Genomic DNA, 27,463 nt, shown 5'->3' with positions numbered 1-27,463 from the left:
AGGCCTTGTCGCCACTCCGAGGCCCTATTTTGACACGACAGCCCTGTCTGAGTGTAACCTGACCCCTCTCTCTCTCCCCCTCTCTCTCTCTCTCTCTCTGTTTCTCTCTCTGTCTCTCTGTCTCTCTCCCTAAGCAGCGTCTTCTCTTTAAAGCACTCCTCTTCGCCGGGGGACTGTTTTGAGTCGACATTCAGAGATCCCAGGGTGGAGGGATGGATGAAGGGAAGTGGGACTATTCCCAGGGTCCTAAGGGGAGGGGGGTGGGGGGGTGTTATGTTTTTTGAGGAGCCTGGACTAGGCCCTGGGAGAGGCTCCATCGCCCACTTGTCTAGGGCCTAAAAATACCTGGCCAAGGTAGCCACGCCGGGACTGCGTGATGAGGGCTGTTTTGAAAGGGGAGTTTTTATCACGGCACTGGCAGGACAGATCGTTCCAGGCGAGGGATCCCTCCCTTAGTCAACATCCCCATATCTATCACAAATGTCTGGGAACGTATACCGCCAAGCTGAATTATGACGTTTTGATCGACTTTTTGGTTTAAATTTTACCAAAATACGGCGTATTACAGGACTGACTGTATTTTATAACTGATACATCCAAGGGTTAACTGTTAATATGTGAACAAACTGAATAATTTTCAGCTTCTTCACGCTCTTCCAACAAAGTCTTGGCCCTTATCCATAAATTATGGACATTTGTGCGGAGAGAACTGTCAGCGTGATGAATGGTCCATAAAGCAATATATCACCCAGCACCCAACCATATAACATAAACATGGCACAGATTCCATAAGTCAATCCTGGACTTCACTGAAAAACAGCTTTGTCAAAGTCTTACAGGAAACAGCTCAATGTTCACACACCAAATCTGGCACTCCAGCATCAAAGGGACGGTCCTGGTGTCTTTCTTCCACCACAATTGCTAACAAGCACATCCTCTGACCCAAGGTACCCCTAGAGTTTTTCTGTCTCAGTTCGTGTCAAATGTGACATAAGATCTATCCTGAACATGTCTATTTGTAATCACACCACGAAGAGGAACCTAAAAAAAATGATTCGATTGGTTCCCGATTATTGTCCGTCGTCGTCTGCGGTTTTTGCGGGCAACCGTTGCATCGCCGTGAAGCGTTTGCAAATATTTAGTAGACAGGATCTAAAAAAAAAAAAAAAAAATGAAGTTGTGAAAAATATAGACTTATAGCTTAACGTTCAATAGCAGAGAAAGAAAAGAGAGTGGTCAAAACAGTCTCAGAGTAAACACATGCTAATGGTCTCTCCAGATGTCTCCACACAGCGCCACCTACGTGTGGTTTTAGGCCTGTTTTCAGGCGCTTCTAAAAAAAAAAAACAAAAAAAAAAACAAGCTGAATCAACTCCATGTGTTGTGCAAGCTTCTGTCTGAATCACCTGATACTGAAGAACAAAATGGGACCCATATGCCGAGAAATCCAAAGAAGACACTTTAATCACCATAATGTCATTACCATGAGTCCAGTGGTAGACCCAGCTTAAACAAACCTACTGCCATGTTTATATACAGCAGTAGTCCATGTGCAGCACTCAGACTACTAGATTAATTTTAAGTTCTTTCTGCTATAACGGTATTCAATTCATACGAGACTGTTGGAATCCTCTCCTTGGAACGGACGGTACAATTCAATCCTAAAATGTGTTAAACATTTCAATAAGATGAAGAGACTCGCACTGTCAGGAGACCCTCAGGCATTTTTGGTTTGAACCCCATCGTGAAGAGACGTTCAGATGATATTTAAGTCGGTTGGACTGACTTCAGTGTGTACGCTTGTAGACCATTTTGATAAACTCCCAGCGTGTCAAGTTTTTACAAAGATGAATAACACAAAGTACTTGGTCCAGTGGTGCTGCACTGGAAATTTATATCCATCTGTGCTGTTCACATTTAAGTCAAATACAGTACATGTAATGCATTACCTTGCTCAGTGAGTTCACTCGAATACAGGTATGAGAAGTATTAGTAAGTTATTCGCAGAGATGTTCTTAGTTAGTACAGTATGTTCAAAATGGTTGGTCCTCGTAGCAGTTTTTATTTCCCTGGGTTACTCTCTGAATCTGACATATTATCAGAAATAAGGCTGACTAACTCTCCAACGCTTTCTTCCTGCGCCTAACAGGGCATTCAAAAGAGCACAAGAGACTTTGCCAAATGGTACCTCCACCCAGGCCAGTGTGACTGAGGTGTATAAACAGTAAGAATAGGAAACACATCGTTTCCTCAGATGCAATTACTCCAAGGTCAAGATGTCAAGGAAGAGAAACACTGCTCTATGGAACAGAGGTCAGATCTTTCTTCGGAGATGGTGAATCATCTAAGGATAAACAGATTAACACATAAGAGTCAACCACAGAACAGTGTCACCTTAGTAAACTCTTTGTATAATCTTTGATGATACCTATTATATGCATATTCAAATGTCAGATTTAGACTCAGGTCAGTTGTCCAGATCCTAGTTGCTCCTAGTCAGCTGTCCTAGTGCATAAGTTTATAGACATACATGGGATGGATATAAATTAACACATGTCAGGTTAACACAAACCATATTCTGAAACATATTCTAACCATATTATAAAACTATCAAAGCAAGATACATCGGGATATGACCCAGTTAACTGAGTGAAAGCTCTGTGATGCAGATTCTGTAATTCTGTGTGTGTTCTTGTCAGACATCACCCAGTCCATTTACAACACACAGTTCTGAATTATCTGGGGAGATCCCACACGCAGAACTCTTTGAAAAAAAAAAAAAAAAAAAAGCAGAGATCACAAAAAGATAAAACACAGCGTGATAAAAACTACAATTAAATGATATCTGTCGGGCCTTTTATGGAGACATGAGTTCACTGAGAAATGCATCTGGAGTCATTCAGACACACTGTACTCTTGTGAATTTCACTGAGACAATCAGGCGTAATTCCCCGCGAAAATCTCTCGGTGACAAACCCATTGAAAGATTTACAGAATGAATAACATGCTCACGCATCTACAGAGAATAGCAGAGAACACACGGAGTCCAATGAGCGGCACAGATCGTTTACGTATTACTTGGAGCAGATCCAAAATGAACAGAGAGAAAAAAAAAAAGAAGATCATCTATATTCTAATTCACTAATTAAAGTTAGTTATTCCACCTAACATGTGCATTGACAAAACAGCATCAGAACACCAGGATTGACAAAAGGCCATGAGATTGTAAAGCATGCCGGTTTAAAGACTTCTCGGCCGCAGAATCCTGAAATGCTTAAACCATATCTAATAATAGAAAGAGACGTTTGACCAGGTCTGATACAGTTATACACAAAGGGGACATGCTGAAGAGTGTTGTCTACACATGTCATGTAACTATCTGTGCCCTCTACCATTTCAAGTCTGGTTCTGCCGGTGCCAGGGGCCCCCACGGACCCATGGGCCTAATCTGGAGGCTGATTTGTTTGGATTGCCAGAGATAGGTGTTTAGACTTGGCTTCTGACTGAGAGCATATGTGCCCCTTTTCCCCTACATACCCCAGGACCCTCTGTCTGAAGAAAGATGCATGCTATCCGTGACAGCCCCCCCTCCCCGGTCCCCGGTCCCCTACCCGACACCACCCACGCAAAACCACCACCACAGAACACTGACAGTGAGACAGGGAAAGCTTTGAGGTGCTTTGTATCACAACCCAAAGTATCCGTTCTCTATTAAATTCAGGTGTTGAAGGGGATTCAGCATCTTACCCCCTGACAAAGGGCGTCTTCAGGCCTGGTCCCTACTCAACATGGAGTAGCCATCTGGTCATACTGTAATTCTCAAGGCCAGAATGGAATGATTTGGTTCTGTCTGAAGAACTTTTGGGGCCATGACGACCAAATTGACCTCCTCCCGCTGGTCCTTCAGAGTCACTAACTCCAGAGGTTTTTCCTTCATTCAAATCTGTATTTTAGGATCCGATGAAGCGTGGTGTGTTTGCGTTGGTCAGGGTCGTTTACAGTCTGTGTTTAATGACTTATGCAGCGGGCTGATCAGACTGTTTTTAAAATGTTACTGTTAGCTTCTCTTACTTTCTCAGTAAATATCATGCTTGACTGTCCGTCCAAAGATAACACTGACTAAGGTTGACGCCCAACGGAAAATCAGTTCAAATATACATACGCTGTCATAAATCAGTGTCACTCAAAGAGTTCACTGATTCCTCTGCGAAGTGTTACACACACTCAGCTAGCCCACAAGTGACTTTAGAGTTGTTTAAATGGTAAAACAAACTTTTTTTCTTAAAATGATTGTGTCTGCATATTTTTTCTGTGATAGCACATTCGACTGGTTAAAATAACTATTAAATTTTTAATAAAATACCTCAAAGGAAGCTGAGGGAAGTAGCTGAAGTTGTTGCATAAGCCAAATACAGACAGAGATACCAAAACCAATAACATTAAAGATGAATCATCCACACAAAGTAATGAGCTTGGCCTAGATGTTTGTTGAAGTGTTCCACCTGAGTGCTGGATCATTCTCACTGATCTGCCAGTCTGGAGTTCCTCCCTGACAGTTGTCAATCATTCCCCAAAGAAGTTCCAGAACAATTCCAGAACCACTGCGGTTTCTCACCTCTCGGTTTTCTTTTTCTCATTCTTTTTTTTTAAATCTTTTTTTGATTATTGCTGTTAAATTCTCTATCTGTGTCCGCAGCATGGGCTTAGTGCTTGAAGTCAGTCTTCATATAATGAACTGAGTCTGAGAGGGAACACACTAGATGAGGTTCTTTTTGTCGACGGCCAATCAATGGCTCTAGTGTTATCTTGTTTTGAATACTATATTCAGAACAATATTCTGTTAAAAAGGGGGAGGGGGTGAAAAACTATTCAGTTCATGGCTGTCACAGTGCATAAGCTTGGCTATGTAGTTAAAATCAGAGGGCATGCATTATGGGCCCCCTACTGAAGTATTTCGCTTTGTTTGAAAATTCAGAAAAGTGATCTTTTAGTGCCCCCTGCAGACATATTTCAGACTAGCATTGGGGGACTCCATCCAAACTGGAATTTTAAACGTGAATTTGAATATGAGAAGACCATGAAAACGAGGCTGAACCTTTTAAGATTTAAGACATGGAGTTAATAGAATTCTAGAACGAGACATAAAAGCTCCTGTCTTGTACACAGCCTTCAGAATGAAACGTTGGGGGAATTACCTTAGAATTAGGATGCTAGCGTTTTCTTTGATCAAAAACTGGCATTGACAGCAGGATTAAATTCAGGGTTAAATTCATCTGATTATTCAACATCAATTGGCGTAGCTGATTCCCATGAGTATCCACTTTGATGCTTTAAAAAGAAAAATTGCTCACTGCATTTCACTTTAGTTATCCTCAAAGGAATTCTAATTTGAGTGAGTAATATCTAAAGAGGACAAGTCTTGTTTAGTTGTTGCTATTTTTTTGTGTATGTGTGTATTATTGCGTATAAAATGTAATATGAATATGAACCATATGCTGTGGGCAGTCATTAAATTGATAGACGAGATCATGTGTGAGCTTGTCTCTTTTTATTACACTGTCGGATCAGGGGTGGATTACCCAAAGACAGCGAAGAAACTGTCTTATCAGTAAGTGACATATCTTAATCATTTTACATGTATCCTATAAAACACTAATTTCCCTTTTGATCGTATACACACACATATAATCTACACATCTACAAAGAGAGACCTTTTCGGGGGGCGTTTTCACTCTTTTTTTTTTCCCGCACTGAATTTTTCCCCTTAGCAGCATCAGTAGCGTGGAGCCTGCCTCCAATGACTGCACGGTGGTACTGGCAGTAGTTTTAGCCCTTTTTTTAAAGACAAGGATAGGCTTCGCCCAAGGACAGAATAAGGAAAAACAAGAGACTCCTGTGAGGATTTCTGGGGAAAGATTTTTCTCTGTGTAGCTTGCATTAATTGGAAACAAACAGGTAAATCCAATCAAATGTCCGATTTAATTCGTTATGCAGCGAAGAGTTCCACTTTCCATGCCAGTTCAGATTAGCAATAGCCTACTGTATATGCAGCGGATTGAAAACAAAATGGGGGTTGAGCTCTATGGGAGGAGCGGAGTTAAAAGAAAGGTTATGGCCCGACGTTTTCGACCTTTCGCATCGCAAAACAAAGCAAACGTTTTCTGAACCTAGTGACAGCGCTGATGTCAGGCGAGGCCTTTGATCGGAAAAATAGGTGTGCATAATTGTCTTATCTGCCTGTGGTGCGTGGCTTGTGTGAATAATTCACAATTGTGCGAGTCAGCAGTGTGCTATTAGAAATGTTTTAATGTCATCTCAGCTTTATTGACATTTTTTCTTTTCAAGAGTTAAATGATGCGCTGCGAAAATCATTCTGTTTATTATTAAAATGACGCTCTTTCCATTTAATATCGCCCCGCTGGTCACTGAAGATAGCAGTTGTGTATGGAGCTCAGTCCTCGACGGTGTTCAAGCTCGCAAAGAATGTGGTTTGGCGAGGTGTTGCAGGCTATCATATTATTGGGATAATGTAGGTTTTAATGCCGCGTTAATGTCCAAGAATATCTCGTGTGTGTCGGGCCCTTTTTGCTTTGATTCTTAAGTGGTTTTCTGATCAAGGAAAAGGACTATTCATGATTGCTTGCGCGAAGGCTGACTATGAGGAAAGATAACGGTCATAAAAAGTAATGGTCTCTCAAATAAACCTGTTAATACCTTGTTTGTTACCTTTGGAAGGAAACTGTGTCATCACATTTTATGGTCTTTTTTCCCCAGGTCTGTCCGCCGTAAGTCAGCTGTTACAGACGCCTCAGGGTAGAGGGTACCAGAGAGGGTACAAGTTCTTGGATCAATTATTTTTAATCCCGTGAAAACCCTGTAAATTTGAACAGTTTGCATCGCTTGGTTGCGCCTTTGGGCCAATAAGGTGAGTAGTTTACTCTTGAAAAAAAAAAAAAAAACGTTTTGTGATGTCAGCGTTATGTTTGCCATTTGGCCAGGCCATGGTCACACGAACATGTACATCCTTCCATTTAACAAAACAGAAAAGAAACAAAGAGAGAAAGAAAAATGGCTGATAAAATGGTTGAAGAATCAAAATGTTTTCTGCTTTTCGGTGAAGCTGAAGCAGGATGTCCGCGAGAGGAGGGAAGAAGAAGACCACCAAGCTATCCCGTTCGGCTCGTGCGGGAGTCATTTTCCCGGTAGGCAGGATGATGCGCTACCTCCGCACGGGCACCCATAAATACCGCATTGGCATGGGTGCTCCTGTATACATGGCAGCTGTCATCGAATACCTCGCAGGTAAGAAACAGCAGAGCCCACGTGATAAAGCAGAGACCACACATCCGTCTCGGTTAGTGAAAGACATCACACGCAGCCAGGAACATAATAAATAAATTGAGATTTGCGACAAAATTGATTGTAGTTTTAACCAACAATACATTTTAAAACTGGTACTGATTAAATTTTCAAACGTGTACGTGATAAATTAAAAATACATTTTATTATAGCATGTCACCAATAGCAATTGAGGACTGAGTCAGAGGACTGTTGTAATTCACTTAAGTTCTATGTAACACTTTATACACTATCTTCATGTTAAGATATGAGGCATGAAACTTTTTTTAATGTATGAAACTTTTTGTTTTTCCTCAGCTGAGATATTGGAGCTAGCTGGTAATGCAGCGAGAGACAATAAGAAAGGCAGGATAACCCCAAGGCATATCAAGCTGGCAGTCGCCAATGATGAGGAACTAAACCAGGTACTAGAACAGCCCAGAAAATATTCACCTATACAACAAGAACTGTCTAAAGTTTGCCATCTGTGCACATCAAAACGAAGTATGACTGCATGTTACGTCGAGACTAAAATCGCAGTATTTCAAGATATTTTTCAAAAAAAAGACGTCCATCTGAAAGAATGTAGTTTTATGTTTAATATGTTGTGTAGTCTCTAGGTCTCAGAATTGTTACTGCTTAAACCAAGTACCAGATGAAGTTTCCTGCAGGAGTTCTAAATGATTAATGCTGTTTTCTCACATGACTCAGGGAGTGTCAGGTGATTTCAGGTAGTGCCATAAGAGCGCGTAGTCAGGTAGGGCATAAACCACACCACATATACACTCTATGTCACTGTAGTCAGAGAGATCACACTTAGGTGGCATTATCACTTTAAATGCACATCTTCCATTTGTGCACCATTTTAATGGCGCAAAAAAAAAAAGAAAGAAAGGTTTTTAAAGAAACGGCTTAGATTCAAAATATTTTCTAGGACGACAACATTTAAACAGCATATCAAGTGGTATGGACTCACATAGCTCTCTGAAATAAAGGAAATTATTACAAAATATAAAGTAAGAAGCTGTTGGATGTCTCCTCGTACAAATTGAAAGAAAACGTGACTGTCGTGACGGGTTTCTGCTCATAGCTTCTCAGAGGAGTAACCATTTCGAGCGGGGGCGTCCTGCCTCGTATACAACCAGAGCTACTGTCCAAGAAGAGGGGCAGCAAAGGCAAGGTGGATACACAGGTGACTGTCCCAGAGAAGAGGGTCAATCGCATCAAGAGCATCAAGAAACCTTCTTCCAAAAAGAGCAAAGGAAAACCAGGACGCAAGCCAAGAGTGAGTCTTCGGCCCGCTGCGTTTTTAATTACATCGCTGCAGAATGTTTGCACTCCTTAGTCAGTGGTCCAGGGGGGATTCAGATGTTGCATCTCAAGTAAATAAATACATAAATAAGTACATAGATTTGTCTGAGTATTTACATTTACATGGAGCAGATGGATGCAGATTGCTGATGAATGTCCTTTGGTTTTACAGTAAGCAGTTCAGGGGTACGCGGCAGTGTAGTCAAGCCTCCCGGGGATATGTTCTCATGTAGCAGTTTGTTCTTTCTCAGTGTAACAAACCGAATTCACATTCTGAGTAGTGGAGTGAGGTGTGTGTGAAAAAAACAGGGCCGGTACACAATGCTATGTGAAGTTCGATCTCCCAAAAGGAGGATGGGCTACTGTCTGAGCATCATTAGCCATACGGCAGCTTGACAGTACTGAAACAATCAAGTGTCAGTGATTAACCTGATGCTGTAATTTACATTCACAAAGCTGGGGAAAGTGCAAACACACTGGAGATTGCCTACATTCCGTGCCAGGAATAGGACACAGAAATACAAAATGAACAATAAGATGTTTTTTGGGGTTTTTTTTTTTTTATTTATGAGCCGTTTATCTCTCAAACATGTTACATCTTAAATTCACAGTACTACTCGGGCAACATGTAGGTGATTTTGTTGAAACATCGCGATGAATCATTTCAGCGTTAGAAACAACAGCTGTAGCTTTTGGTCAAAAGAGGAGGAGACATTGAGGGACAACTGAATAATGATTAAAATTGTTAATTGCTGTTTGCAGAAGAATACAGAGAACGATAAAGAAGCAGTGGCCAACTCCACAGTAGAGGACGGACCAGGAGACGGTTTCACCATCCTCTCAGCCAAGAGTCTGTTCCTCGGACAAAAGGTGGGAACAAAGTTTTGTCGAAACATTACGATGTCAGACTTGGATGTGTCGTACAGTGTAACTACTGTGCTGTCTCACCAGTTCTGACAAACTTTCCCAGGTCAGTAATCAGGTCAGTATAAAGTTTGGTTGGGTTACTGACGCTTTTGCGCGTAACTGAGTTGTGCCCAGGGTTATTATAAAGGTGCCTGTATTTCAATTTGAATTGTGAAGTACATTTGTAATTACCCAGTTTGTACGTTTATTACAAAGCATGGACTGTAAACGCCTCATATTTTTAATTACTGTAAATTAGCATACTCATGACTACAGATTACCAAAATGTAATTCAGGCACAACATAATTATGTCTTCAGGACAAAGTGTTACATAATGTAAACAGGTTGACGTTTAATTGAATTCAGCTGATCTGAATATGAAACGATACCAAGCTCCATTTTCTCGTCGCCTCCGTTAGCTTTCTCTGACAGAGAGTGAGATCAGCAAAATTGGAACCATCAAAGTGGAAGGAATCATCAACCCTACAAACGCTGAAATCGACCTGAAAGAGGGAGTCGGTGAGTTTTCCTTGACAGACTTCGACAAAGCTCGTCATAAATTTCACAATGAGGTTTCATCTTATGGAATACGAACATGACCGCGAGCAGTAAGGATCGCTAGCAACGGTGATGTAAATAGCACCGTTTGTTAAATTAAACAGCGGGTGCTGATTTATAGTTACTCTGCTCGGTATGAGTCGATGCATAAATGCATATTCTCATTGTCACCTGCGTGCGATAGGAAATGCCCTGGAGAAGGCTGGAGGGAGAGAGTTCCTGGAGGCGGTAAAAGAACTGCGGAAAACTCAAGGGCCGCTGGAGGTCGCGTCAGGTGGGCACCGACGAGAGAAAACAGAATATAAACAGAGGTGGATTACACAAAACCAAGTCCAGAGTATCGAAAAAAAAAACAAAACCCGTAAACATCGAACAGAGCTCAAAAGACATGATATCAGAGCACATCTATACACATCTACATATCCATATTCAATCATTTTACCTTTTGTAGTCTTGTGTGTTGAAACAGTGCACATCTGAATGATGTCATCTTTGTGAAACCCGCTGTTCATTTTTCTGACTTTTGCCTGCGCTGTGCTGTCTGTGCTGTTTTTCCTTGTCTGTGATGCAGTGGCCGTGAGCCAAGCCAGTGGGATGGCCGCTCGCTTCGTAATTCACTGTAACATCCCACAGTGGGGCTCCGAGAAGTGCGAGGACCAGCTGGAGAAGACGGTGAAGAACTGTCTCTCCGCTGCCGAGGAGAAGAAGCTCAAATCCGTAGCCTTCCCCTCTCTACCAGCCGGCCGGTGAGAGACGGGGCTTTTTTCTAGAGTCTGAGGTTTTTCGGGGCTAGTGGAGTTCGTTCCTCTCAAGTCTTAGAGTATTAGAATGGTTTTAGGATCAGCATTTTTCCGGTCTGCTTACTCCAGGCTGATCTTAGTGTTTCAAGTAGGATTTGACTGAACTCGACTAGTTTTTTTTTTGGGGGGGGGGGGGGGGGGGGGTTCTTGCCATTTCAAGGGAAATGCTGAGGTAAAAGTCAGCAGTAACCATCTTCACCGTCAGACATTCTTTAAAACCTCAGTTTTTCTAGTGAGGCACTTTAAAGAAAAAAAAAAAAAAGACTCTATTACAATATTCTGTGAGCTTCAATCTCTCTCTCTCTCTCTCTCTGTCTTTAGAAGTGCATTACACACACACACACACAAAAAAAAAAATCCTCACCGGGCCTTTTCATCACTCTCTTTCAGAAACGGTTTCCCAAAGCAGACAGCCGCCCAGCTGATACTTAAGGCTATTTCCAATCATTTTGTCTCCGCAACCACCTCCTCACTCAAGAACATTTACTTTGTCCTGTTTGACAGCGAGAGCATCGGGATATACTTACAGGAGATGGCAAAATTGGACGGCAAATGAAAAAGAAAAAAAAAAAACGTTATCCAATATGTTTGGTTTGTTTCGTTTTTTTTTTTTTTTTTGTTTGTTTGTTTGTACGCAGCCTAGATGCCAGTCTGTTTCAGAATTAGTCAGGTTTGTCATCCTTCCCATACCACTGTCTGCCTGGTTCTCTTCTCACCCACACTGACTCTGAAGATTGGAGTAGACTGTAGCATCCAGGCTAATAAAACGAATTTCAGGTGGAATTGTTTTTGTTGCTGGTGGATTGTAGATTGATGGAAGACACTGTAGGTTAAACGTTTGTTTGTTTGTTTGTTTGTTTGTTTGTTTCGTTTTTTAAGAGACAAGGACAGATTTATGAGAGTGTTTAAAACATGGTTTTCTTGTGAGTGAAGTACTGTACGAATTTATCTTACACTGTTCTCTTTTTAAAAATGTCATTCTTCGTATTAGAGTAGACCCTGTTTCATTTTGAGTAAGTCCATTTTATTCCGGGGAAAAAAAAAAAAAATCCGACCTTGTTTTTACATTCCATGTACAAAGACAAACTTTGGAGCGTTGTTTTTCTGCTATGTAGTTTCTGATACAGTTAGTTTACTAAGAAAAAAAAAAGTGTTTCTCATTCTGCTTTGAAATAAAAATCAGATGTTTTACACCACACACATCAAGCTCTCATCAATCGAAATGAACTCTCAACTCTGCAAGAGTTGTCTCGCACAATTTAATCACCAAAGTTAAACTGACCTTGTAATTCAATTCATCTTTCATGTTTTTAATTCAAAATTTGAATCTGACTCACAATTGGTTCTGATGACCCTCAATACTCTCCTCTATGGTATGAGCAGCAAAAAAAAAAAAAGATTTTTTTTTTTTGAAAATTTAGAAAAGGAAAAAAAAGTGAAGGTTTTGAGGGTGAAGGAAGGCATAAAGATTTCCAGAGCAGTTCTCGTTCTTGTCTTTTGTTTCAATTCTTCTCTTGTTTTTTTGGTGCAAGTGTTCATAAAAACTATGGTATTTCTAAAAAGGCAAGTATGCAGTTTTATTCAATCTTGTGTTTCAACTACCTAGAATGTGTGTGTATTGTGAAAAAAACAAAACAAAACAAACAAAAAAAAACCAAGCAACCACAGACACGTGTTCTTTTATTTCCCCATATATTTATTACACTGTAAAAAGTACATTGCCTTTTATTCATATATATATATACACATTATTTCCATATAATTTTCCTGCTTACTACAGAATTAGTTCCTGATGTTTCTAAGGATGCAGTACGCATACAGTGCACGTACAGTTTACGAAAGAGAAAAAAGGAACGCCCATCCCTCGGCTACAGAAGACTGCCACCTCAGACAGTAGTGTCGTATGATAACGGTTTCTCAGGTACAAGGCAGCGGCGATGGAGTTGAGTAATACAACAACTGTCCTGAATAAATCTGGAGTTCGTTCGTTTAGGCCGTGGCCCTCGGCGACCCCAAGCTGAGCGCACGCTGTCCACTCTGCGCCGGACAACGACACTTAAGTTGGAAGTAACCGTCGTGACCTTGAAACGAGCTCCGAGAAGACGTTCTCAAGGGCGTGCGAGACTGTTTGCAAATGTCCGTCTTGTCATTTCAACGGGCTGATGTCAAGGAGATTAGAGAAATATGACCCAAATTTGCGACAGGCTCGGACCTGCCTCGCTCTCGTTCTGTTTAAGGTGTTAACGGTATTTTTTTTTTTTCCTTGTTGTAGCATCAAGCCCAAATTAATTTAAAATATGTCCAATTCAGCAGGAACCTGAGATGAATTTATTTTGAACAGAGAATCGAGTCAAACTAGTCAGACTGTTCGATGATTCATTTGCTTAGGCCTAATGCAATGATGATCCTCCTTTTGTCAAAGTGACATTTAAATCCAAGATGCTGAACCGACTTACACCATTAAGAGATAAACGACCCGAAACACAAAATTACCTCAATACTGCACTGTTTACATAATGCCTTTAAGACCTTTTAGGATTAAAACCCAATCACTCTAGCTAAAAATCGACATGTGGAATTCTGCTGATACGAAACTCAGCCATTCAAACCACCCTAGACAGCATTCGGACAAGTCTGGAATGTTCTAGAAGTGGGCGTGGTCATTGTTGATATTGTCTGCTTTGGGCATTTGACTCTGGGCTTTGACCAAAGTCACTCACGTCATAGCACGACAGTCCAGAGCAAACTGGTTTTATAGAGAACAGCTTTGTGACCTGTTTTCTCAAAATCTTCATAAAGTAAACCTTACTGAGAATGCAAGTCTGTATGATTCTCTGTACATTTTTAGTTGTTGGGTTTTCTTTGGACACATCAGAGCTAATCATCATATAATTCTATTTAAAAGCCTCGAAATCTTTCTGTTCAAAATATATAAATTATGTTATTATCTTATTCTACATTTTAAATTGCCACCATGTGATGGAGAGAAAAAAAAATGTTAGCATAGTTTCTTTTTTTTTATTTTCATGAAACAGTGCGTTCCTGGTACTTTAGACTGGTATAGAGTTAGAACTGTACACCCTATTCAGTACACAACATGCAGTACCCCTAACCAAATAAGTTATTGTCTATGCTTGATGTCCCTGTAAAAAGCTCTGGCATACTGTAAAGCACTGGCTTACCAATAAATTAGCGAATTATGTACTGTCGAGAAGAGAATCTAAATTGTACAAGTCATTGCCAGTCTGGTCATGTGGTGTGAGAGCCGTCCTTCATAATCCAGCCGCACAGTACTAATTTGAATAAATATCTGTTAACAGACAACATATCCGTAACCTATACAAACTCGAACAATGAAAGTCAGAGGGCCCATGAGAAATTCTGTTCCAGATATGTGGGTATTGTTTGCTTTCCAGTCTCTGATGGTGTTAACAGTTCAAGGAAGGTGACCTTGCATGTCCATTCCTGTCTCATAGTCTAATTCTCTCTCTCTCTCTCTCTCTTTCTCTCAGCGTCCTGGTGTTGTGAGTTTCTCCGACTGTGATGTCAGGTCTTGCCCAGAAGATGAAAGCGATAGCGCTGAAGAGAACAAAAGCAGGTCGTCCGCCTCTCCAGTCTCTCCTCGGACCACAGCGCCCTACTTGACCTCAGAGGTGTCGGCGGGGTCGGTGGGTCGCGCGGTGGGAAGCAGGGGCACGGGCGAGGTGGCCTCGATGAGGGCGGGGTTTAAGATGATTGGCAGAGACATGGGCGGCACGCCCACCTGCAGCGGAGAGGCTAGGGGCTGCAGAATGAGGGGGGGCTGATTCAGAGGGGGCGGAGACTCGGTGGGACTCATTTTTGCCGGAGGGGCCATGGGAGGGGTGGAGGGCGGTACAGGCGATGATCTATCCGTTCCTGTGAGAAGAAAAAGGGAAAGACAATGTGTATGGTGGCACAGAAGTCTACCTCTACAGAGAAACGAGTTTCATTTATCAAAGCGTTGGCAGCTTCATTTCAAGCACTGGCCACCATACGCCTCCACCAATGGGAGGCACCGCGACAGCGGTCCAGTTTGCGACAAGGTAACGTATTACCCTGTAATAATGTTATCTTTCTGTTTCTTGATTTTTATTAGAAAGTAACAGCGTTAAACAGTGTTACTTTCTAACAATCTACTTTTGAGAATCAGTCTGAAACATGTCAATGTAAGCAAATTACCTTCTATAATAAATCTTTCAGAGTTACATTACTATTCAGACTTACCATTGGCACTACGTTTCGGCAGTTCCTGGGGTGATGCAGGCCTGCTGGGTGTCTTTGGCTCCACAGGGGCAGGAGGCACCGCGGCAGGGGCTGGCACAGGGGGAGACGTCAGGGGAACAGCAGGAGGGGGCTGAGCAGGTTCTACTGGAGCGCTAGGAACAGGGTCTAAACACAAGACAGAGTAAAACAGTAATCGCGTTATATGATATTCATCAACCAGTATGAACAACCAAGACACAAAATCATACTGACTGTTGAGACTGATACCCCCAGCTGAGGCAGAGTACTTTTGAGTGTAACTTCTGAGTTTATTAATCTAAGTTTAATCTGAGTTTATGGAAGATATGCGTGCAGACAGATGAAGTGAGAGAATACTGGGGCAAGAACTGTAATTTGGTGTTTGTTTGCGTGCGTCACCTGGTATGACGGTCTGTTTGAAGAGCTCCTCTCTGAGACGGGGCAGGAAACAGTCGATTCTCTCCCATGTGATCTCCCACAGGTCTGAGTAGCCGGTGCGGGAGTCGGCGCTGTGGAAGATCCCCGCCGTGTCCATCACCAGCAGCATGTTTTTCAGAGACTCGGGAATCGCCTCCAACTAACAGACCAAAATCAAATTCAACACTCAATGCCCAGTCAGTCAGATTCAGAAAACAAAACAAAACAAAACAAAAAAACCCGAGGGCGCGATCGCACGTTAAATCACACGTCACCACCTGTCCCGTCCCTCCTGAAGACCGAGGAGACTGATTTCTCTTGATTCCTGATTACAGCTAATGCGACCGGCTGAATTTGGCAGAGCATGTGGTTGATGGTTCTACTCACCAGCAGGTCGCTGGAGCCAGCGTGCATATATTTATCCATAAAGTCCAGGATGGTGAGCCACAGAGCAGCAAACGTTGGCAGAGACAGCAGGGGAGACAGATGCTGGAGGAATACCTACAGAGCCCAACACACACACACACACACACAGAAATACACGTACACCCCTGATTTAAAACCATGTACTCTTAAGCTGTGTTAGGCTGTGTTGTGCTACTACAAGATACTGTACGTGTACAAAAGCAGACACCAGCGCACCAACCCTCTGCTGTTTTTAGTCAAATGAAGCCTTATCCAATGTTTCTCTCTAAAGTATGAGGTTAGGGTTTGAGAGTCCCGTGTGACAGGGATAGATAATGACCTTAGAGAGCAGTGTGCATGCCCTCATCCTCGTCTCCTCCATCCCCCCCACGTCGGCTGGGCTGATGTTCTCCAGGAGCTTTGTGAGCAGCGGAAACAGGACCTGAACAAGAGACACCATAAATATAAATCAGCCTGGTTCTCACCGTGCTTAACAGACAGGAACAACAGAGACACAGGACGTTGGAATTCATATATGTCGTAGATCGTACCTCAGAATAACAATGACTATTACGTAGTTGCTGGATATGAGCCTTTTAAGTTGAGTTCATCAAAACAATTATTCTCACAACCTCATTTCTTAAATTCAGTATCTTCAGTGGATGTTTGGTATGGGTCTCTCAGGGTTTTTTGTTTGTTTGTTTATTTGTTTGTTTTTGTTTTGTTTGAAACGTTTAATCGGGCCTTATCGGGAATACATTTTACTCACCTTGTTGAAGCAGCTCTCCCACTCCACAGCCTCGAGCGTCTGCAGATCGTGTACCAGCAGCGCCCTCTGCAGGTAGGTGAGGGCCTGCATGCGCACCTGTCTCCGCGCATCACAGCACAGGCATGCCATACCTGCCAAAGCAAGCCAATCACATCATAAAGCTCTATATTCATTAAGTACATCTCCCTAAAGAAAGTCTCCCGCACTGATGCTGTCATTACGTGAGACGAGCTTGTCTATTTCTTCATTAATTATTTATTTACACTCGTTTAAAGCGGTATTTCCCAGTTCTGGTCCTGGAGGCCCACGGCTCTGTGTATTTTAGGTCTGTCTTCTCTCAAACACACCTGTGTCAGCTCGTCAAAGGCTTGATCTCCAGCCGACGAACCGAATCAGGTATGTTAGGTGAGGGAGAGATCTTAGACGTGCACTGCTGTGGGACCAGTTTTGGAAAACACTGATTGAGAAAAGTCCAGTGCTACGTTCCAAATATCCACTTGTCTCCTCACCCGCTCGCTATATGGCGTTTGTGACATAGAACTCTCACTGCGGGACGAGGGCAGACAGCTGTTGGTACATTCCGGACATTATTTGGATGTTACGCTGCTACGTAATTATGCACCGCGTATTCGTAATTATTATCTCTGTCGCACAAACAAACGGCAGAACATCTGCATCTGACTGGTCTGTAAAGACTCCCCTGCTTTCACGAGACAGGCCGCAATGCATGATGGTCTAAGTCGCTCAGTGTAGGGTAAAGCTTCTGTATGCTACATTTTGCCGTGCCTCGCGACCATTTTCTAGCGCACGGCATGGTGTCATAAATTTACTGCTGAGATTTCGAACAGCACTACAGAATGGCTGATTCGCTATATAGTGCACTACATGGTGGGCGAGCGGACATTTCTAACACGTCTCAAAACACAAGGCAAACACAGGAAGTTCAACACAACGAAATGTAGTATTTGTCTGATATATAAGCTACATTACGACGATGAAAAGAGATGAAAAGCTAAAACTGGGAAAGAAGAAAAAGTTCAAGTGAGGGCAAAATTCCGTAAGAGGGTCGTTTGACCAGCTGTGGTTCATGCATTGCCTACCTTGCAGCAGCGGACACCAGCAGCTGGACCACAGTGTTTGGGAATCTGCCTCTATCTTTCTCCCAGCGGCCTCCAGGTGGCGTTGTTCCTCTGCCCAGGAGCTGTAAATGCTGGCTGCTCTGGTATGCAGCGTGTGCATCAGATCTAACAACTGCCATAGGGACACAAAAAGGGTTTACTGTAATGTTTAGATTGCATTTAACAAACAGTCATTGTGCATTCCGAACGCAATGAAATTAATCTTAAGACTAACACTCAGAAATGTAATTTCATTAAAACAAGCAGTCATGCATCGTTTGCGTCATCTGCATCCACACGGTGGATAAGCGGGGCTGAATGAACAGGACAAAATCTTCCCACAAACTGTCCTCAATCTACACTTCAAAAATACATCTGAAACCAGATCTAATGCATTCTCGTTCTGAAATCCCGGCCAGACTACATCTCTGGCATAGTTTTCGGACGGCTAAATTTCACATCAATGACACAGTGTACTGCTTCGTCTGTAAACAGCATTCTTGGAATTTTTTCAGCCCTTTCAGAGATCAGAAAAGGAAGGTTTGGAACTTTTAACCAATCACCAGTAGCACAAAGACTCACTGTGAAGGTAATGTGCATGATCTGGAATCATAGTAATAAGATTAGAATATGTTTTACTTAGAGTCCCAGTAATACAGTCAGAATGTTTATTAAAGAGTCAAGAGTAATAAGATTAGAATGTGTTTTACTGAGACTCACAGTAATAAGATTAGAATGTGTTTTACTGAGACTCACAGTAATAAGATTAGAATGTGTTTTACTGAGACTCACAGTAATAAGATTAGAATGTGTTTTACTGAGACTCATAGTAATAAGATTAGAATGTGTTTTACTTAGACTCATAGTAAAAAGATTTGAATGTGTATATTAGAGTCAAGAGTAATAAGATTAGAATATGTTTTACTAAGACTCACAGTAATAAGGTTAGAATGTGTATATTAGACTCACAGTAATAAGGTTAGAATGTGTATCTTAGACTTATAGTAATAAGGTTAGAATGTGTTTTACTTCATAGTAATAAGATTAGAATGTGTATATTAGAGCCAAGAGTAATAAGACTGGTGCAGTTTAAAAGAGAAATAAGATTATGATATGCATGATTAGGAGTCAAAGAAATAAGATTAGAATGTGTTTTACTAAGACTCACAGTAATAAGGTTAGAATGTGTATATTAGACTTATAGTAATAAGGTTAGAATGTGTCTTACTTCATAGTAAAAAGATTTGAATGTGTATATTAGAGTGAAGAGTAATAAGGCTGGTGCAGCTTAAAGGAGAAATAAGATTACGATGTGCATGATTTGGAGTCAGACAAATAAGATTAGATGGAAATGAGTTTCGAGTAACAGTAATAAGCCCGATTATTTACACGATTTAGAGTCAAAGTAATCCCATGAGATTTACAGTAAAGGAGAGAGGATGAGTGTCATTATGAGAAACACTGATTCCAGAGCACTGACACGGCACGTTTCTGGCTTATCTTCTCTCCCCCGTTGGAACCTCGTCCCCAGAACACGCATTAGGGGGAAAAAAGGCAAAACCCCTAGCGAAAAACGTTTAGACCGCTCGATCAGACGACACGCATGGGCCAGGCCCTGGGCCCGAACCTCACACCCACGGCACAGTGACGCGTTCAGACGAACAGACAGGCACAGGAAGAAGGGCAAAGGGCTGTGGTACTTACGTCCTGACTAACCTGTAATGACACCGTGTGGTAGCTGGCTGGCACACCCTCGTCCTCCTCATCATCGCTATGAGAACGGGACAGACGCTGGCTGGAAGCCTTGGGCCTCCGTGACGAGCTCTCCTTCTCGCGAGTCTTCCTCCGTGGTCGGGCAGACTTCGAGTCGGGCTTATGGCTCCTTTTCTTTTCGTGGGTGCGGTAACCTGAGAAAAATTGCGTGACTGAGACAGGGCAACTAAAGACAGACCAACAAATAACATTTCTATGCCCGAGACACCGGTGCTAGTCTGTCTCCTGATTCTCTAACGACTCCATTCTTATCAAGGCATCTTACTTTTTCAAGGAGATTGCTGCAGCTGTCTAGGACAGACCTAAAAATACGATTTTCTGTCTGTTTTCAGTCACTGTTGAACAAAAGCGTGTCTTTGCTGTGCCATCACATTTGGGTGGTTTCCATCAATTGAAGAGGAGAATCCTAACGCTTTGATCAGTCTGTCCTCGCAGGGAACACGTAAACCCTCGCTGACAGCCGCTCTCTGAGTGCCTCACGGCCCTAGCACTCGTCCAAAAGGCCACTCCTGATGTCAGCACCAAAAAAAAAAAAAAAAAAAAAAAAACCCTGACCAGGCCTTAGACTAAGCCCTGCCCTGGATCGTTAACATCCTCAGAAAGACAAGTTGGACGGAGAGAGAGAGAGAGCTGAGAGAGGGTGGGATAAATGGAAAGGGGGGGTGCATTAGTCATGCAGTTGAATCGCGCTGTGTTAAATCACGTAAAGCAGAGCCCTAGATCCCTGGCCAAAAGCCTGGCAGCTAATGGAACATAAAACCAAACTCCCACCCGACTGAACCGAACTAAGACGCTCTAATCCCCAAGGAAGAAGAACTTAACAGATATGGTTGTAAGCTTTGGGTGAAATCAACCCATATAATCGCACGATGACAACACGAATAGAATTTTGTTTTTGTAAATCTGTAGGCTACAATTTTTTTTTTTCCCCCCGGCGGAATTGTTTTGGGGAATAGTGTTGGATTTCTTATAATTGCGGACGGGTGCGCCGTCGTGTGATGAGGCCAGGCTCTGTGTTTCACCAGCAAATGATACCTTTGCATCCCAAAGATTCTCAATTTTAAACGGTGAGGTTTAAACAATAGTATTTATTACGCTGAATGGCTGCCTGTACTATGGTTTTGAAAGGAAAAAAGTATTTCAGGTGTTCCTTTGCCACTTGTAAGAACCAGAAAATTGATTTTTTTTTTTTTTTGTAAAAGTCTGTGTGTGATTAACAGATGACTTTGCTCTGACTAATCAGTCGTGAAAAACGCTGCAAAAATACCCATTCACCTCCGTTAAGGCTGGCCTCCACAAAGACGCGGATGGTTCTGACACACAGCTCAAAGTTCTCCGGAGTGACGTGAGCGGCATCGCGGACGATGAAGGAGAGCGACTCCACGCTCTTGATGAGGGATTTGGTGTCGTGTAGGCCCATGTCCAGGCCTAGGGTGAGGCTGTACTGGTTTACCAGGGGAGGCGTCTGGGGCTTGGAGCCCGGAGGAGCGGCTGCTGTCTTGCTGGCCTCGAGGTCATCTTTACCAACCTGCCAAAAGTATACCCCCGTCATGACTCACACTCCAAAGCACTGCATGTCTCTATGTTTAGAGTGGATCACGAATACAAGTTTTCTTTTGAAGCGCAAGTCTTTTTCCAGATCTTCACCACAATATAACTTTAATTCAGCAGTGATTTAGACAATGACTGCTTTCGAAACGGTTGTAAGGAGGACCAGTAATTCAGTGTTTGATCTTGTTTGACTGTAGTAATTTAGAAGCGGACGGAGCCCATAGTGCGTGTATGTACTCACCACCAACCAGCCACTGCTGGCGACGTCTACGTCTGTGACGGAGCGGGGAATTCGGGATTTGCCGTGTTCGGTGTAGACTTCTGAATCGGAGGTGTAGCCGCGGTCCGGGGTGATTTCGCTTGTGTGGTAGGAAGTCAACTCACTGTCTGACTGAGCACCTACAAATCACACACACACACTCAATAAAATAACAGCCAATTCAATTACTTAACGCAAAGTCGACGCAACAGCCATGTACTACGTTGAGCACTAGACTGGATGATCGTTTGACTGGCAGTTGATGAAGACGATTTTGATGGTGTTTCTGACCTGTGTCGTTGTCGGGGTTAACGGTGGTGACCTGCAGGGCGGCCGGAGGTTTCACCCCAGCCCCGATGCACTCCAGCAGGGAGAAGAGCGTGTACCAGTCGTCCGAGCTGTGGATGTTAGCGGCGTTCGTCTTGAGCAGCTCGTGTAAGCCGTATGCAACCTCGCGACTGACCCTGGACAACACGTGAGGTTTCATCATCAGCAGTAACCTCAGAGACAGGAGCACCTGAGAGGGTACAGCACAGAATTAATGCACATCACAGAGGCGAAAAGAAGAGTGTATGTATGTGTGTCCGTGTCCGTGTCCGTGTGTGTGTGTGTTTGTGTACCTGTGAGCTGATGTCTTCTCTACGCAGCAGTCTAATGGCCAGTCTCAGCAAGCCAACGACAGCTCTCTCCACGAGGAAGCAGCTCTCATTGGCCAGTACGCAGAGATGGTACAGGTGCTCCCGCACCGTCTGCCACACACACGACACCCGGTCTCTGTAACCGGGAAAGAAATCACCATCACCATTTTGTTACTTTATGTTAAAGCCAGGGACCACGTAAGACAAGGGGAAAATATTGCCATAGGGACGAGTTGGGCGACTGCCCTGTACCTGTTTTCTAGAACAATCCGCAGCAGCATCTCCAGACAGAAAGCAGCATCCTCCTCGTCGTACGTTTCCTCATCAGGCGTCACTGAGATCAGAGCCTGCACAAAACAGACGCATACACTACTTTCCCCTTTGAATTTAAAAAAGACAATGGGTCTCACCATTATAAATGAAGATTTTTTTTTTTTTAAATATAAACATGTATACACATTAGTTTATATTGTTTGCATCAATCACATTATCTTAATTATCTAGCGGCTTTCCAGATACATATATAAATCTCATGTACATGCCAAACTACTAGCCAAAAATATTTAATATTAAGAAATCATGTTCCCCAGATTGTGGTAAATCACAGCCTATGTGTACAGCTGATGATGTCATCAGAGGGACATAGAGTTTATTATAGTAGAGGAGCTTCCGTTGACGGAGACAGAGCACCTTCAGAAGCTCCTGCAGGGACTCCAGCTGCAGGAATTTACTCTCCGTTATCAGTTTCTCCGGATCACATTGCTGACGGAGAGAAAAGACACATATGGAACTCATTCGGTTACCAGCTTTACCAGCATGGTGGGACATTTTTGTTACAGGTTTTGTTACAGGAGGGCTTTGAATGAACTGTCTAATAAGTATTGCCAAGGACACAGCAATGACTGTGCGTGTGTGTGTGTGTGTGCGCGCATGTGTGTGTGTGTGTGTGTGTGTGTGTGCGTGTACCTTAATACAGAGCAGGGCAGCTTGTTTAGCCTCCTGATTCTCTGTGGAAGGGCCTCTCAGTCCAGACTGTTCCACTCCGCTCAACGTCAACCAGTTCACAAAACTCAACACTGCAGACTCTCCCCTAAGAAACAGTCACAAAAGAGATTATCGAGACCTGTGTGAGAGCATGTTTAAAAGCAGTACAGAACTTAACTCTTTTATTTATTCATTATTACTTATTATTAAATAAGTGGTTCCTTATCTTACCGATTTGAAGGCGTCTCCTCACGCTGAAGTGAGATCTTTCCACTGGGCTCCACGAAATCCTCCACCTACAAAAGAATTGAAGAACGTGCAGTAATGCATCTAGCTCTGTGAAATTTCTCTTTCTGACAGCAGGTGGCAGTAAATCCTTAAATCAGTGGCTTTTGGTTGTCAGTGTTCTTCCTACAACAGGTGGTGCATGTAATAGACCTCCAACATTTCAAATAAGTCAACAAAAGCCACCAGTATTAAATCAATTTCACAATTTAAAAAAGGGTATGAATGCGGAAAACACAAAGGCTTCAAGTCACTGAAGAGACTGCTGCCATCACAGCCACCGGCTGACAAACGGGGGTGGGGGGGGGGGGGGGATTCCACAGCGACAGATTTCGGCATGAGACGCGAGCCTCACCTCCACCATGGCCTTGGGTAAAAGCTCAGCTCTGAAAAGCTGCAGCATAGAGTCCATGATGTTCTTCCAGCCCTCACGCAGAATGTCGCCGTGGCGATGAGCTAGCTTAAAGACCGTCTTCGCCGCTATTTGAGCCTTTCCGTTACTGCCGAACACCGTGGGCAGGTTCTCCACGGACTGCAGACAAGACGAGAAATCCACTCACCCACTGATAACGTCAGGCATCGTCAGAGCACACGTATTAGGTCACATATGTAAATCGTAATGTGCACACACACACACACGTAGTAGTCAAAGGAGAATACACTCAAAACAATCTCACGCTAAAATTAGAAAAATAAACATACTCAATACAGATTGAATCCAATGAAACATTCAGATCATACTAACGACCTTAGAGAGTAATAATGAGTGACAGGTTGCCGTGTAAACAGTTAATCCATCGTGTTTGAAAGGTCCACTGCGCTCTGAGTACGGTTCAGCCCTTACCTCACTGCTGAGGGTTGTAAACTTGCAGAGTGAGATGATTAAGTTATCAAACACATCGCTGAAGCCGTAGTGCGCTGATATCATGGCACATTTCCTGAGAGAGAGAGAGAGAGAGAGAGAGAGAGAGAGAGAGAGAGAGAGAGAATAAAAACAACAAGTCATTTTGACTCGTTCTGTTTGGCCAACGCTCAACACTTCGTGATTACGGTCACGCGTTGGCTGGAGAGCGAGGGGACATAAAAGTCGAAGGTGTGAACAAGGGTGAAACGGGGCCTGTTAAAAAGTTAGTCCTCTTTTTACGACCCAAATATCAGAGCATTTGCTGCTTTTAAACAGGGGCCCGACGCAGACAAACTCAAGTCGTGCCGGTAACAGCCGCACTAATCCAGCGCTCTCACATAGGATGCTGCTTTAAGACTCTGCCTAAGACCCCATGGAAAAACAGCACTGGGCATAACTGACTGGATCGGCTCTGGATCTAAAACGCCTGCTTTCGCCCCCCTCCCCCCCACCCCGCCTCGCCGGGTCGCCGCACCTGTTCCTCCTCGCAAGCGAAGCAGGCGCAAGGACACAGCGGTAAAAAAAAAAAAAAAAGGACTGCGTTTGAAATATATCTAGAAAAATGATCCCAATTTTAGGATGCACATCAAAAAAAAACAATGTGTGGGTTCTCTCAACCTTTGTGATGTCATACATGTTGAATTTTGCACCTCCTCGTTCCTGATGTGAAATTCCCGGGAAGGGCCCGGGGCTCTTACCGGAAGCCCGTGATGGCCTTCTGAATGATCGTGTCGTCCAGGCTCTTGTCGAAGACGTAGGAGAGGGCGGCGATGGTGGGTCCCCAGGTCATGGCGAACAGGTCGTGGTCGTAGCTTCCCGGAGGCACGTGGAGGAACATCCCCTCTGAGGAGGCTCCTCTGTGCAGGAGCACACTCCACACGTAGTTCTCCTTCACTAGCCCGGTCTGTTCGTCAGGCATCACAATTTCCTCATTCCTGCGAGAGAGCAGAAAATTTCCATTACACACTGCACGTAAGGTCCATCCAATACAACACTTCCACTACACCGACACATTATACACAACAGAAACGCATCAAATCAATGTGTCAATCAACGGGGGCCTTTGGATTTTTTTCAACGTCCAAGAAATGACTTACCCGTCGACATGTCATGACAAAATGAGTACAGAAATGTGCTTTGATACGCTGATTCGTTTTTAAATAAAAAAAATGCGTGTATGGACAATCAGAAAAAGCACTTACTTGATTGCGTTGTAAATGTCTTCCAACATGTCCTGATCAAAGTCTTTCGATCCATTTACGCCTTTCAGGTTCTTCTTGAATTGCTACATTGAGGTTGAGAAAGATAGAAGAGGAAGAAGAGGAAGAAGAGGAGTGCGTTAAAACAGCAGCAGATTAAAATGCCTGCGTTCAAATCAATTACGGTCGACATCTCAACGCAGAGGCCTATCGCCTTTCAGGTCCATTAAAAATTGTGCTGGTTTATTGCTGCTGGTGTCATTTAATAGGTGTTGTGTTGGACGCACTGGTCTGAGGCCAATCAATGCTCAAATAAACACACACATACATCCGGTGTTGAGTGATGGTGTTAGGCCTCTGTTTTACTGCATGCCTTCTTAATGGCAGGTAAACCAAAAGAAACCTGAGCTCCCCCGAGAGAGAGAGAGAGCGAGAGAGAGTGGGATGAACAGAGAGAGAAATAAACAGAGGAGTAAACACAGAGAGAGAGAGAAACGGGTCAAGGGCCGACGGGGCTTGTGTTCTTGTGTGTGTGTGTGTGTGTGTGTGTGTTTTTTTTTTTCGTAGCAGCGTCGCGGGAGCAGACGTCGGTGATAGCCGTCACAGAGAGGAGGCAGCTGGACTCCTCGCCTGCCAAAACACACTGTTACTTTCGCAGCTTTTCCTTCTCCACTTTCACTCTTACCCACTCACGCCAAGGTATCGGCCATGTGTCATCCTGCACAAACGCTCTATTTAAAAAAAACTGCAATTCCCACGAGCCCCGAGAAAGCTTTAAAACAACAACAACAAAAAAAAAAGGAAAGAGTCCCCTTTGGATCTCCTCATAAAAAAAAAAAAAAACATGTAAGTGAAAATGTACATGGTGAACTGTGTTCAAGTCATCTGTTTAATAATACTACGCCTACTGTTGTTCAAAAGTTACAACAGAAATGGATGTTCCCTAAAGATAAATGGGTGAAGATTTCCCTAGTTCCAGAGAAACAAAGTGCGACTTCATTTGCCATCTGTCCCACTGCTGAACCGCAGTATGTCCAACTGTTTAAACTCGGAGAATCTGTGGATTCTAAATGATGTCAAATCAAAGACAAAACAGCAAAAGGATGTGTGTGTGTGTGTGTGTGTGTGTGTGTGTGTGTTTGAGTGTCAGAAAGAATAGAGCAGATAGCAGCCCACCCATGCTCCCTTTAGATGCTTTGCCTAAAACATGTGTTTAGTCTTCAGGCACTGTCACTCAAGCAAGCGCCAGGCTGCAGGCTGTTGTGTGTGTGTGTGTGTGTGTGTGTGTGTGTGTGCGTGTGTGTGTGTGTGTGTGTGCGTGTGTGTGCATGTGTGTGTGTTCTCTCTCTCCACTGCTGTATCTGTCATCTCTCATGACAAAGCGACAGTGCAGGATGAGCTCATGTAAAAAGCTGCGCCCTTCTCTCCACGACAAGCGAAACAAGCGGTTACCGTAGCGACGTGGTTCCATAACATGTAAAATTATCCTCGAACGTACACATCTATGTAGGACACAAGCTGGAGAGTTAAGATTTGCTAACTGGTGATACATTCAGTACATATTCACAGAATGAGTTTGTGTTTAATGTTGCTATGTTGTTATCAAGGCCACAATGATTCCTACACACAGAAAGTTGGAGAGAGGGGAAGCAATTTATTTTGTGTGTGTGTGTGTGTGTGTGTGTGTGTGTGTGTTTAGTTCTCACCTCCACAGTCATGGGCACATTCTGTTTGCGTACGTTGTGATTGTGCTGATCGGTGTTCAACAAGATGACAGCGTAGGCCAAAGCAAAACCAGCGTCGTTTGTCATGAAGGGAGAACCGTTCACTTTCTGTAAACAGGGCATAAAAAAAAAAAAAACGAAAGAACATCAGTGATCAACCATTCAGGGAGAGACACTTTACTCCCTTTGCATACACAAGAGAATAACGCGTTTACTATCCGCGCACAACCGAACGAAGCGTGAAGGAGAACCTGTTTGCT

At 43.2% G+C, this 27,463-nt stretch overlaps 2 protein-coding genes across 5 annotated transcripts in view; one reads left to right on the top strand and one right to left on the bottom strand.

Moving 5' to 3' along the window:
- The first annotated feature begins 7,130 nt into the window (after positions 1-7,130).
- Positions 7,131-11,470, top strand: macroh2a2 (macroH2A.2 histone). 2 transcript variants are annotated; one of them, XM_030772573.1, is made up of 8 exons: positions 7,131-7,302; positions 7,657-7,763; positions 8,429-8,623; positions 9,412-9,519; positions 9,976-10,075; positions 10,299-10,388; positions 10,686-10,860; positions 11,305-11,470. In XM_030772573.1, the coding sequence occupies exons 1-8, from the start codon at positions 7,131-7,133 to the stop codon at positions 11,468-11,470; spliced, it is 1,113 nt and encodes a 370-aa protein (XP_030628433.1). The 2 variants fall into 2 exon arrangements, with proteins under 2 accessions (XP_030628433.1, XP_030628432.1); XM_030772572.1 differs by having other exon boundaries at positions 8,429-8,638.
- A 1,141-nt stretch (positions 11,471-12,611) lies between these two features.
- gbf1 (golgi brefeldin A resistant guanine nucleotide exchange factor 1) overlaps positions 12,612-27,463 on the bottom strand; it is a 65,757-nt gene continuing 50,905 nt past the window's right edge. Inside the window, exons 20-40 of one of the 3 annotated variants that reach the window (XM_030772569.1) lie at positions 27,186-27,311; positions 25,483-25,565; positions 24,979-25,215; positions 24,221-24,314; positions 23,732-23,908; positions 23,323-23,387; positions 23,074-23,197; positions 22,798-22,869; positions 22,360-22,454; positions 22,090-22,243; positions 21,761-21,986; positions 21,452-21,609; positions 20,935-21,187; positions 19,591-19,793; positions 17,869-18,019; positions 16,769-16,899; positions 16,340-16,441; positions 15,982-16,095; positions 15,577-15,754; positions 15,160-15,324; positions 12,612-14,811 (exon numbers count right to left, since the gene is read on the bottom strand). In XM_030772569.1, the coding sequence (XP_030628429.1) occupies positions 14,552-14,811; positions 15,160-15,324; positions 15,577-15,754; positions 15,982-16,095; positions 16,340-16,441; positions 16,769-16,899; positions 17,869-18,019; positions 19,591-19,793; positions 20,935-21,187; positions 21,452-21,609; positions 21,761-21,986; positions 22,090-22,243; positions 22,360-22,454; positions 22,798-22,869; positions 23,074-23,197; positions 23,323-23,387; positions 23,732-23,908; positions 24,221-24,314; positions 24,979-25,215; positions 25,483-25,565; positions 27,186-27,311 (3,168 nt within the window). In that variant the 3' untranslated portion in view covers positions 12,612-14,551. The remainder of the gene's footprint in view (positions 14,812-15,159; positions 15,325-15,576; positions 15,755-15,981; positions 16,096-16,339; positions 16,442-16,768; positions 16,900-17,868; positions 18,020-19,590; positions 19,794-20,934; positions 21,188-21,451; positions 21,610-21,760; positions 21,987-22,089; positions 22,244-22,359; positions 22,455-22,797; positions 22,870-23,073; positions 23,198-23,322; positions 23,388-23,731; positions 23,909-24,220; positions 24,315-24,978; positions 25,216-25,482; positions 25,566-27,185; positions 27,312-27,463) is intronic. The other 2 variants (XM_030772568.1, XM_030772570.1) reach the window with 2 other exon arrangements.

Source organism: Chanos chanos, chromosome 4, assembly GCF_902362185.1.
Source record: "Chanos chanos chromosome 4, fChaCha1.1, whole genome shotgun sequence".
Classification (NCBI taxonomy): domain Eukaryota; kingdom Metazoa; phylum Chordata; class Actinopteri; order Gonorynchiformes; family Chanidae; genus Chanos; species Chanos chanos.
Note: the sequence above shows the minus strand (reverse complement) of the source record. Positions and strands in the feature narration are given on the sequence as shown.

What these genes read in the sequence shown, in the direction of transcription:
- macroh2a2 (XM_030772572.1), top strand. Translation starts at nt 7,131, where the DNA reads ATGTCCGCGAGAGGAGGGAAGAAGAAGACCACCAAGCTATCCCGTTCG. An exon ending in CAAGAGTGAGTCTTCGGCCC is followed by an intron (nt 8,639 to 9,411) that starts GCTGCGTTTTTA and finishes TGCTGTTTGCAG; the next exon opens with AAGAATACAGAGAACGATAA. An exon ending in CCCTCTCTACCAGCCGGCCG is followed by an intron (nt 10,861 to 11,304) that starts GTGAGAGACGGG and finishes ACTCTCTTTCAG; the next exon opens with AAACGGTTTCCCAAAGCAGA.